This window comes from Stegostoma tigrinum, chromosome 23, assembly GCF_030684315.1.
Source record: "Stegostoma tigrinum isolate sSteTig4 chromosome 23, sSteTig4.hap1, whole genome shotgun sequence".
Classification (NCBI taxonomy): domain Eukaryota; kingdom Metazoa; phylum Chordata; class Chondrichthyes; order Orectolobiformes; family Stegostomatidae; genus Stegostoma; species Stegostoma tigrinum.
This window is the reverse complement of record NC_081376.1, coordinates 8423841-8436732: the sequence shown is the minus strand read 5'-3', so window position 1 is coordinate 8436732 and position 12892 is coordinate 8423841. Positions and strand designations below refer to the sequence as shown.

The 12892-nt window shown below is 43.4% G+C and overlaps 1 protein-coding gene across 5 annotated transcripts in view; it reads left to right on the top strand.

Annotated features, from left to right (window-relative positions):
- Nucleotides 1–12892, top strand: part of tex2l (testis expressed 2, like) — a 141829-nt gene that overhangs the window by 111387 nt on the left and 17550 nt on the right. For all 5 annotated transcript variants that reach the window (XR_009447160.1, XM_048552345.2, XM_048552346.2 and 2 more), the window contains 3 exons: nt 3085–3231; nt 6408–6507; nt 12478–12610. Coding sequence is in view for 4 of the 5 variants with exons in the window: in XM_048552345.2 (XP_048408302.2) it covers nt 3085–3231; nt 6408–6507; nt 12478–12610 (380 nt within the window). In the remaining variant the exon portion in view is untranslated. The remainder of the gene's footprint in view (nt 1–3084; nt 3232–6407; nt 6508–12477; nt 12611–12892) is intronic.

Below are 12892 nucleotides of genomic sequence, written 5' to 3'. Positions count from 1 at the left end.
CATGATGTGTTTCCAATATCTTCTGTTTTGGATAAATTATTTCATTCACTTCCCAATGGAAAATGGGCCGCAGACTGAGGATGCCTGCACTCGGGCTGCCTGTCAGAATCCAAAAAGTTATCGTTGGTATTTATGATCATCATGTGAGGCCTTTTATTATTTATGACCATCATATAAGGCCTAATCTGGTGGGCTGGAGTGGCTGTTTGTGTAAAGATAATGATTCCATTGTGAAAGTGTACACTGACCACAGGAAGAAAGCCATGCACATTAATGCTTGCTGACCTTCACAGTTCAATAAATTTTACAGGTATCAGTCATGTCCCACTGCGGTGCTAGGAAGACAGATGGCTGCTTGCTAGTAGAATAAGGCTGATGACTCCCTCACACCAAACTGGCCGAAAGCAGCTTGAATCTGAGCAGAGGATATATTTTGGATCCTTACGCAATGATACTGATTTTATTGTCAACTCAGCCGCAGACTGACCAACATCTCCCACGTTTCTGCGGTCTGTCACATTTTACACAGTGAGGTCGACAAAAGGATATTTCCTGAAGTAGCAGGACTAAGGTGAATGGACTGGGGACAGGGAATGACAGGACAAATAAAATTACACAGTACAAGACCAATAAGGACCCAACCCTTATGAAGAAGCTCTTTTATACTGGACAAAGCTGAACATTTTCAAGAGATGTGCCTTTAGAAACTTTGAACAAGACTTTCCTCCTGTTTATTTAGCCCGAAGAAAATGGTAGCAGGCCAAAATCATTTTTAGAACCGTCATGTGAAACTAGCTTGACTCAATTACTAACTACATACCTCAATTCAAGCTGCCAGTGCTTTTTCTGAAAGTAGCAGAAGCCTTGTTAAAATATTTAAAGCAGGATTCTAAACATGCATTTTGGCTCCAATTGTAATTTTAATCTTCTGCTGGGTATTGCTGTGAACCCACCATATGTCACTGCAGGACAGATCATATCCCAGACTGAAATCTGGCTTGACAGATCACATTTTGTGTCTCTTTTTTGTTTTAAGTGAGGTGCTTTCTCACTGAAACTTAAGCATGCAATGTTACAGATGGGTTTTAACACTAAAACAGGGGTTTATTTGCAAAAGAGTTGAATATAAAATCGAATAAATCAAACTATATAATGTGCCTTTAAAGATTTCAAAACACATTGTAAAAATATGTTCCCTTGAATCCCAAAAACATTCTTTTACAGATGCCATAATCACAACTTTGCATATCCCAAAAGCAGTCCTTTACAGTATTCACAGCAAACAGAATCTCGTTCTTCATCACCTTTTATGGCTTAATTTAACTGTAACTTCTACTGTCAGTCTAGAGAATTTGATAGCCTCTTCCTGGTGCCTTCATTGACTTAAGCTTAAATTTTCTCAGCTTCAAATAATCCCTTTAAGGTTTTACCCAAACATTTCTGGTTTGGAACTATCACTAAACTCCTTAATCTGGTGGTTATCTACTTTTTAGCAAATCTAAACTATGTTCTCCCTTTCTCAGGACTAACTGCTTTATACATCAATCTCCTGTTCAGAGCCCTGTAGAACTTCCCAAAACTGACATTAAAACTGAATGGTTTCTCTCCAAGTACTCTTCCCTAAGCTTAAGAAAACACAAGCCCAGTGTCTCCTATCAGGAAGCCTAATGTACTATACCATGGATTTTGTTCATTCGTAATCTGTCCTAATGTGAACAAAAACTGTATCCATGTCAAACGTTTTTTTAAAAAAAGCACCATGGCTGTCGAAATACAAGTTAATCATTAAACCCATTCAGACACACAGAAAACTCCATGAGTTCAGCATTCAAAAATGCAACAGGCAGCATGGTGGCACAGTGGTTAGCCTGCTGCCTCACAGCACCAGGGACCTGGGTTTGATTCCACCCTCGGGCGACTGTCTGTGTGGAATTTGCACATTCTCCCTGTGTCTGCATGGGTTTCCTCCAGGTGCTTTGGTTTCCTCCCACAGAACAAAGATGTGCAGCTTAGGGTGGGTTGGCCATGGGCAATTGTCTATAGTGTCAAGGGGGATATGCAGGCTAGGGTGGATTAGTTAGGGGAAATGTAGGGTTACAGGGATCGGGTAGGGGGCAGGTTTGGGTGGGGTGCACTTTGGAGGGTCAGTGCGGACTCAATGGGCCGAATGGCCTGCACCCATACTGTAGGGATTCCATGGTTCTTCTATTCTAAATTCAAACTCGAATCACGCATTGAGTGGCTAAGCTCCTTCACAACTCGCCCACCACTATCCAATGCACTGATGGTCAAAGATCACCCGTTGTGATTTCCCAAGAAGTTTATGCAATCTCCTGAAGGCAGATATGAAATCAGTTTCTATGGTGTCCTTCCATGCTGTGTTCTTTCTGAGCTTCCACGAGAGGCACAATCTGAAGCCCAGAAGAGGAGACTTGATTCCCCAGCTGACTCACAAGTCAGTCACAAATTAATCTCCCTTGTTTGGCTCCTTCTTGCACCAGTTTGTACCTGGCAGGCAAGAGGGACACAAGACTTTTCCCCACAGTTAATATTGCAGCCTGTTCCCAACTACATAATGAGGACATGGTTGGCTCATTTAAACAAGGGTCTTGCCAGCTTTGTGAGGGTGTAGCATTCCATTTAATACAGCAGCGAGCAGGATCAGAACAAAGACTTGAAATAGCAACAGAAAACTGTAGAGAAATTCAGCAAGTCCAGCAAAATAATCGGAGAGAGAAACATTTAATCTTTTGAGTTCTTCAGAACTGAAATGTAATGGGTTTTATACCGTTGAAATATAGAGGCTCAGCGGTTCAGAACAAAGAGCAGAGTCTTCAGCTCTAATTTACCTACACCTCATGGCTAGTTTCTGTTGGAGTGGTGGGTTAAAATTCCCACTTCGGTTTTAACCCAATGTATACCAGTCCTTCTTTTGTGACAAGCCAGACATAATGGGCAAGTCACTCTAAAAGTTATAAGCGACTTGCAATGTCTTCAATATTCTACTGTTATTAGTGGACCCTGTAACAAATCCTATTTGCCCAGCTCCTGTTTGACTCCAGTGTCTTCTCTCTTGCCTCTCAGATGCCTGGTGAAGCCCAAGTCAGTGCAGAGCCCCAACTGTCCTGGATAAATGCATTGATTGGGAGAATCTTCTGGGACTTCCTACGGGAAAAGTACTGGGCAGATCAAGTTGCTCGGAAAGTCCAGAAGAAGTTAAGCAAGATCAGGGTGAGCACGATGGATGTTGAGAATTGTTTGATTCCTGTAAAATGAGCCAGTGAAGGATATTGCAGGCGGATGGACAATGACAGACTGGAAAAGACCCGCTCTCACACAACGGCGATGCTCTGTCAATCGCAGTTTAGACAGTTCCCAGCCGCAGGCAGTAAGCATTTTCCTTTGAGAGGTGAAGAAAGTGCAGACAATGATTACTGAATCATTGGGACTCCCTCACTGTATGTACTGTGGATGAGGGAAATATGGACTTAGTAGTCATTCCACTCAAAGGCAAATGGCTTACCAATACTCACTGTTGCATTATCAGGACTTACATAGTTAGTGGTAGGGTCCTGGGGAGTTTTACTGAAGAGAAAGATCTAGGAGTCCCAGTACATGGTTCCTTGCAAGTTAAGTCGCAGGTAGACGAGGTGGTGAAGAAGTGGTACACTTGCCTTCATCGGTCAGAACATTGAATATAGGAGTTGGGATGTCATGTTGGGGTGGTACAAGACAGTGGTAAGGCCACATTTGGAGTACTACGTACAATTCTGGTCACTCTGCTCTAGGAAAGATGTTATTAAACTGAGAAGGGTGCAAAGAAGATTTACAAGGATGTAGCTGGGACTGGAAGGTTTGAGTTACAGGGAGAGGCTGGATAGGCTGCAGCCACTTTTCCCTGGGACATAGGAGGCTGAGGGATAACCTTTATAGAGGTTTATGAATTCATGAAGTGCGTGGATAGGGCGAATAGCTAAGGTCTTTCTGCCAGGGTACAGGAGCCCAAAACTAAAAGGTGTAGGTTTAAGGTGAGAAGAGAAGGATTTAAAAGGGACCTGAGGGGTAACTTTTTCACACAGATGGTAGCACATGTATAGAACAAGCTACCGGAGGAAGTGATAGAGGAAGGTACAATTGCGACATTTAAGAGACATTTGGACAGGTACATGGATAGGAAACATTTTCAGGCATATAGGCCAATCCAAGCCAAATGGGACTAGTTCAGTTTAGGAAACCTGGTCAGCATGGATGGGTTGGACCGAATGGTCTGATTCTGTGCTATATGACTGTATAAGCCTAATGGTTACAGACACCACATTCCCTGAGAAAACCCAAAGAGCATTAAAGACATTCAGGCAAAATAACAGGAAAGAATGAAAGAAACCCTGGGTGTAATCTGAAACTCTTCAATACATGATCAGATTCCAAATGCTACACCGCTTGCTAAATAAGTCAACACACAGAGCATGTTATTTTTAACTCAATAAATTTGCAATGATTCTCTCACATCATGAATGAAGACTCTTATCCTGCTTCAGCCATGATAAATGGAATGATTTCTGTCTGTCTTGACACTTGTCGCTTTCTGAAAACTAGCTGTAAATAAATAACAGACACATGGGACTGATTTCAAAGGTGACAGTTTGTTTGGGGTTCAGATTAGAGTCAAGAACGTCTGACGTCCCACTCTGCAGCTTAATGCTTCATTTGCTGCCTTCAGTCAGACTCCTGTAGTGTAATGATCTCTTGATATCCAGTGTTCTGTGTGCAGTGCAGTCATTACCTCCAGCCTGGCTACTTATATGGGGCAACATGGTGGCTCAGTGGTTTGCACTGCTGCCTCATAGCGCCAGGGACCCAGGTTCAATTCCAGCCGTGGGCAAATGTCTGTGTGGAGTTTGCACATTGTCCCCATGTTTGCGTGGGTTTCCTCCGGGTGCTCCGGTTTCCTCCCACAATCCAAAGGTGTAGCTGGTTTGGCTGTGCTAAATTACCCATAGTGCTCAGGTATGTGCTAGCTATCTGAATTAGTCATCGGAAAATTGCATTGTTACAGGGGTAGGGTAGGTGCCTGGGTGGGATGCTCTTCAGAGGGGCAGTCTAGACTTGATGGGCTGAGTGGCCATGCACCCACACTGTAGGGATTCTATGATATAGACAAATTGGACACAAATTGATTCCAGTGACAAAGTGTCCACCTTGCTCACTATGTTTAAAAGCTTTGCCATCCCTGGTTGATCTATTTTGAGAATTTTGAGCTTGGATAAGGATAGGCGATATTCATTGTCTTTGAGCCATAGAGTCATAAAGTCATATAGCTCAGAAAGCTTCTGTCCAACCAGTCCATGCTGACCCTAATCCCAAACTCAATTAGTCCCATCTTCCTGCACTTGGCCCATATCCCTCCAAACATTTCTTATTCATGCACTTATCCAAATGTCTTTTAAATGTTGCAACTGTACTCACATCCACTACTTCTGAGGTTGTACAGGACATTGTTGAGGTCTTGTCTAGAGTATCGTGTTCAGGTCTGGTCACCCTGTTATAGGCAGGATGTTATTAAACTGGAGAGGGCTCGGAAAAGATTTACCAGGCTGTTGCACGGATTGGAGGGCTTGAGCTATAAGGAGGGACTGGAGAGGCTGGGCTTTTTTGATTGGAAGATAGGAGGTTGAGGTGTGTCATTACAGAGGTTTATAAAATCATGAGGGGAATGGATAAGGTGAATGGCACGTGACTTTCCCCTAGGATGGGGGATTTCAAGAATAGGGGACTGTTTTTTAAAGATGAGAGGAGAAAGCTTTTAAAAAGACATGAGAGGCAACGTTTTTACACACAGTGGTTGGTGTGCGGAATCCTCTGCCATTGTACCGTACTCTGAAAATGTGGTGTAGAGCTGTGATTGTAATTTCTAGTCCTGTGTTCACTTGAGTAGTCACTTTAGCCCAGGGCAGCTTCTCATTCTCATCCCTCAATGATCCCCTCAACCCCATCCCTGTAACTTCCTCCAGCCCTACACCCTTCTAAAGCATTTGTTATCATTCAAATCTTACTCATTTGTGCATTGACCAGTTCCTTGATCACATCTGTGGCAAACATGCCTTCAGCTGCCTCAGTCCTAAGCTTCCCACCACACTCTCCTCTTAAGCTACTCTTTCAGACCTAACTCTTTGATCAAGTTTTCACTTGTCCTAACACATTCTAATGTGACTCGGTGTTAAATGTTGTCTTATGATGCAATAAGAATGGCTTCATACATTTTACAACATTAAAATCACAATAAGAATTGCGAGTCGTCGTTGATGATAAATGAAGACCTTTGATGATCACAGACTAGTCCATCATTACATTCAATGTTACTTAAAGAAGGCCGCAAGTTAATATTTTGACTTTATGTCTGACATTAGCTGCCGTATTTCATGAATGAGCTGACCCTCACAGAGTTGGACATGGGGACGCTGCTACCTGTGGTCACCCACTCTTCAAGTCCATCTGTCAACCAAAAAGGTGAGTAGGTTCAAACTGCTCATAGTTTCCAAGCAGGTAACAAGGCCAAGCTCGCTGTCACTGGGGCAAAGGAACAGGAGGAGGCCATTCAGCATGTGTAGCCTGTTTTTCCATTGTAGATCATGTCTGATTATCTTTCAGTGCTATATTCCCAATCTCCCATCATGTAATGAATAGCTAGAAATACATCAAATGCTGGTTTGCATTTAATAGCTCAGAACGGGTGCAGACTTTAGCCCAGAAATCTAATGTAATACTGGCCTTTCTATCTAGACAACATGGGTGTAAGGTCTCAGAAGTTATACAGCACTTATTCAAAACTCTGCTTAGACCCCAAGGGGATGAAAGTGAATCATTCATCTATCACTGAGCTGTGTGGGAAAGCTGAAAGTGAAAGCTGAATCAAACAGTTTTGTGTATATTGTTTGCTTCCTAGTGCTTAAAGAATGCCAAGTGACTGAATTTGGGGAAATAGAATCGATGCAAAATGTGCTGTTACTGTTGTAGTTCATGGTGTAGAGATGGGAATTAACAAGATGCAAATGGGCCTCTGAGATATGCAGTAACCTCAGTAGTCATGGGAGAGATACTCTGCTAGAAGATTAGGACTGAGGTATCTCTTTAATGTGAATGTGGATCTTTCTTGGTAACTGTAACACTGTATCCTGCACTCTGCTCTGTTACCCTAATGCACATGTATATACAATCTGCCTGTATAGCGTGTAAGGCAACACTTTTCACTGCACCCCAGTACATGTGACAGTAATAAATCAATCTGCTGCATGATCGTCGTGATGGTGTTAATGCTTAAAGAAACAACTTGAGATGTTGCCTGTGCCTATCTGAACAGACAAACCCATACCAAAGCAGAGAGATCTGTAAAATGAAGAGGCTTGTAAGGCAGTGATAATGGGAACTGCAGATGCTGGAGAATCCAAGATAACAAAGTGTGAAGCTGGATGAACACAGCAGGCCAAGCAGCATCTCAGGAGCACAAAAGCTGACGTTTCGGGCCTAGACCCTTCATCAGAGAGAGGGATGGGGAGAGGGTTCTGGAATAAATAGGGAGGGGGGGAGGCGGACTGAAGATGGAGAGAAAAGAAGATAGGTGGAGAGGAGAGTGTAGGTGGGGAGGTAGGGAGGGGATAGGTTTTTGTTTCTTTTATATTTGTAGACCACAGGTATCCATCTCATCACACCAAATCCCTGCACTCTCCTGAGGTTCACAATAACCCCTGAATAAGAGTGGAGTTGAGTCTAACAATTCCCGCTGTAGAGTATTGGATAACCGACCTTCTGTTACCTGATGCCCAACTGTTTGGACAGTTAAATTGACTGTGCTATCTCACGGCAAGGTTGGGTGTAGTGTAGATGCCTTCAACCTGGCTCTTTTTCATAATTCATTCGCAGCAAGAGGGTGTCGCTAGCTCGCCCGGCATTTATTGCCCCACCCCTAATTGCCTCAAGGGTAATTAAGAGTCAACCACATTGCTGTGGGTCTGGATTCATATGTAGGCCAGACCAGGTAAGGATGGCAGTTTCCTTAAAAGGGCATTAGTGAACCAAATCAACAATGGATTCATGGTCATCATTAGACTCTTAATCCCGGTTTTTGTTGAATTCAAATTCTACTACCTGCCATGGCGAGTCCTCAGAACATTAACTGGGTCTGGATTAACAGTCCAGTGTTAATACCACTAGGCTATCACTTTCCGTCCCTTCATCTCATTCTTCTATTAAAAATGTTAAACAGAAATATTTCCTGATGTTTTCTCACAACTCGCATTCCTACCAGGAAATGTTCCAATTAGCCTCCACATCCAAATTCATCAATATAGATTGTGATATAGATTAAGGGAAGGGATGGCCTATTGCTATTATCACTAGACTATTAATCAAGAAACCCAGATAATACTCTAGGAACCCAGGTTTGAATCCTGCCATGGTAGATTGTGAATTTTGAATTCAATAAAACAAAAAAAATCTGGAATCTACCTGACAATGTGGAAAATTGCCCAGACAGGTCCTGTATATAAAAAGCAGGACAACCAACCCAGCCAATTAGCCTCATCAGTCTATTCTCAATCATCAGTAAAGTGATGGAAGGTGTCAGTAACAGCGCTATCAAGCAGCACCTGCTCAGTGACGCCCAGTTTGGGTTCCGCCAGGGCCAGTCAGCTCCTGATCTCATTACAGCCTTGGCTCACACATGGACAAAAGAGCTGAATTCCAGAGGTGAGGTGAGAGTGACAGCGCTTGGTATCAGGACTGGAATCTAGTCGAATGGCATCAAGGAGCCCTGGCAAAACTGGAATCAATGGTAATCGGGGGTAAACTCTCCGGTGGTTGGAGTCACACCCAACACATAGGAAGATGGTCATGGTTGTGGGAGGTCATTCATCTCAGCTCCAGGACATCTCTGCAGGAGTTCCTCAGGATAGTGTCCTGGGTCCAACCATTTTCAGCTGCTTCATCACTGACCTTCCCTCCATCATAAGGTCAGAAGTGGGGATATTCGCCGATGATTGCACAATGTTCAGCACCATTCATGACTCCTCAGACACTGAAGGAGTCCGTGTCTAAATGCAACAAGATCTGGACAAATTCCTGGCTTGGGCTGACAAGTGGCAAGTGACATTCGCATAATACAAATACCAGGCTACGACCATCACCAATAAGAGACTATCTAACTGCCATCCCTTGACATTCAATGGTGTTACCCTCACTGAATCCCCCACTATCAACATCCTGGGGGTTACCATTGACCAGAAACTCAACTGGACTCACCACATGAACACAGTGGCTGCAAGAGCAGGCCAGAGATTAGGAATATTCCAGCAAGTAACTTACCTCGTGACTCCCTAAGTCAGAAGTGTGATGGAATACTCCCCACTTGCCTGGATGAGTATAGCCCCACAACACTCAAGAAACTAGGCATCATCCAGGACAATGCAGCCCGCTTGATTGGCACTGCATCCTCAAACTTCCAATACCCCCACCACTGACGCTCACCGATAGCAACAGTGTGTACGATTTACAAGATGTACTGCAGAAATTCACCAAAGATCCTCAGGTAGCATCTTCCCAACCCACGATCATTCCCATCTAGAAGGTCAAGGACAGCAGACATATGGGAACGCCACCCTCCCCGTCAAGTTCCCCTCCAAGCCACTCACCATCCTGACTTGGAAATATATCGCTGTTCCTTCATTATCACTGGTTCCAAACCCTGGAATTCCATTCCTAATGGCATTGTGGGTCAACCCACAGCAGGTGGACTGCGGCGGTTCAAGAAGGCCACTCACCACTGCCTTCTCAAGGATAATAAATATCAAGGACGGGCAATAAATACTGGCCCAGCCAACAATGCCCACATACCCCAAAATGAATTTTAACAAAAGCTGGACCCAAGTGCTAATTCTTGTAGGTTCCCAGTAATTGCAGCCTTCCATATTGACGAGGATCCATGATCCATGCCTGTGAACCGGCCCTCAATTAATTGCTAGAATATTCAATCCCATGGATTTTAATTTGTTTACTAACCTCTTGAGTGGCACTTTATCAAAAGCTTTCTGAAAATCTGAATACGCCACATCTACTGATTCCCTCTTATCAACTTTGCAATTAACATAATTAGAGAACCTACATAAATCCATGTTGACTCTATGCAATCAGACTTTTACTTTCTAAATATCCAATAATCTAATCCTTTATAATAGATTCTAGAATGGGTTCTCTCTGTGTGAACATGTCATCTACAATGGCCTCTTCCACTCAGTGGTGTTGCTGTTGAGAAACAGCTGGAAGTGAATGTAAGAACAGTATAATAAGTTTACATAGGCAGATTCCATTTTCAATGAACACATGTGGGGTTTGCATGTATTCACACAAGTCACTTATCCCCTGAACCTTTTGACATCCCGAGGAATATGACTGGATTGCCCAGAGAACTCCTAAATTGTAAATTATGAGTTGGGTTAAAATGCTCAACTTGTCTAAAATTGCATCAGCCTGCAGATTATTTTCACTTCAGATGGTTGCATGTTGATTGAGTGTAATGAGGGATGGAAACAGGTTGGTTTTTCTTTACATTTCCCACGAACGCAGTAGGTTGTACTTATCTAAACTAGGCAAAAGATTCATCCGAATCTACAGCTCGGATAGGGGGTGCTTTCCATTTGTGATCTAGTTACACTGAAAAGACCCTCATGCCCCCCCCAGTGTTTCCTCGGTTTGGTGAATGGTATCTTGGATGGCTTTATCAAGTGGAGAATGGAGCGGGGAGAAAAAAGCTACAAAGTGATGTGTTTGTTATCAACCCGATCAGGAGTGGAAAGGGCGTGTGCCCTCATTAGAAGCTAGCTGTCCTGCAGAATAAACTCCTGACTGTGACATTCCTACCAATGCATCTGTGAGCCATGATATATCTTAATTTAGATCTATGGGGTGTGGGGGTAGGGAAGGAGAAGGAGAGGGAAGCAAGGACCACAAGTTTGGGTCCTCTTGGGGTCTAGTTGTAGTGTCTGAACCCCTGGACTGGGAGGTCCTGATTCAAGTCCCACCTGCTACAGAAGTGAGTGCTAACATCTCTGAATGGGTTGATTAGAGAAACAGGTTAAATAAAAAAATGTTAAGAACTACAGAGTAGGGAGAGGTAAATCCCAGTCATAATGTCTGAGCTCAGAGGCTAGATAATTCAAGGTTCCTCTCTTTCCCAAATAAAAGCAATCACAGCAAAGTATTTGGTCCCATACTTTGATGAAACAGTTAGAAGTTGGAAGATAGGGGTCACTGGTCTTGTCCATGTAGCACAGTGACACCCCCAGAAAACTGTAAAAGAAAGATGATGATCGGATAAATTTCAAATCGGCTGTTTCTCCTGTCTAAACCTGCCTGATTCTCATTTTCAAGTCAATGGTGTAAAACGTGCAGTGGGAGCTTTAAAAAGTTGACAAAACTCTTGTCAACCACATCAAGGTGTCCATTGTCAAACTGGTGAAGACACACATTGACCTTAGTGTGATTATTTATTCACCCAGAAACAATGGAAGTATCAGCAAGATGTATAATATAATAGCAGCTCATCTAACTGTCTAGATAGGCTTTGCCAATCTCCAGGCCTGTCTGTAGGCCTCAACAATTAGGAGCAGAGAAGACTGAGGGGGCATCATGAATGAGGTGAATACGATTATGAGGGGCACGGGCGGGGTGAATAGAGAGCAGCTGTTCCCCTTAGTGAAGGGGTCAATCACAAAGGGACACAGTTTTTGGGTGCAGAGGGGATTTGGGAAAATAGTTTTTCATTCAGGATGGTGTGAATCTGGAATGCACTGCCTGGGAAGGTAGTGGAGACCGGAAACCTTACAACCTTTAAAAAAATTTGGATGAGCACTTGAAATATCATAATATTCAAAGATATGGAACAAGTGCAGGAAATTGGGAGTAGCGCACTTTTAGTGCTAGTCATGTCAGTGCAGACTCAATGGGCTGAAGATCCTTCTTCTGCAACATATGAGTCTATGAATTAAAGATTAATCTCCAGGATACCAAGGTGAGTAACTCTGGAAATAAGGTCTAAAACATTTTTATTTTAAATTTCATTTAAACCTTTCAGTTTGCTAGAAGTACAACCTTTGAAAACGGGATTAGGTTGATGTTCGGGAAGTTAATGATCCAGGAGGTTCAATGAGTGAGGGGTGTCTTCTCAAAAAAGCCACCAGTGGGGGTGAAGGCCATCAGAGGATGTGCTGAAATCTCCAGAAATACCCCTGATCAGTGTTGGCCATGCAAACTCAGGAGGAGATTTGAAGAATCCTTCATGGAGATTTGGAAGATGGTAGGAACTGCAGATGCTGGGGCCTTCCTGCTCCTCTGATGCAGCTTGGGCTGCTGTGTTCATCCAGCTCGGCACCTCGTTATCTCAGATGAAATTTGGGTATATGTTTCTTATGTTGCTCGTTCCTTTCACAGGCCTGTGGGTGGATTTGGAAATTGAGTACCATGGGGCTTTGCAGATGACACTGGAAACCAAAATGAACCTGTGCAAGTTGGGGAAGGAGTCGATGCCAGAGGGAGCCCGACAGACTGACATGAGAACGGAGCAGTAAGCAGGCTGATGTTTTATACCTGATGTTATCCTGACTAGAAACCTAACAGCTTGGAAGTTAAACTGATGACTGAATGCGTACAGGCTCAAACTCTTATTTTGGTGCTAGCCAGTCCTGCTCGCCCAGTTATAGGAGGGTTATTATTAAGCTGGAGAGGGTTCAGAGGAGATTTACCAGGATGTTGTGAGGTATGGAAGGTTTGAGTTGTAAAGAAAGGATGGATAGTCTGAGTCTTTTTTCACTCGAGCATAGGAGGCTGAGAGGTGACCTTACAGAAG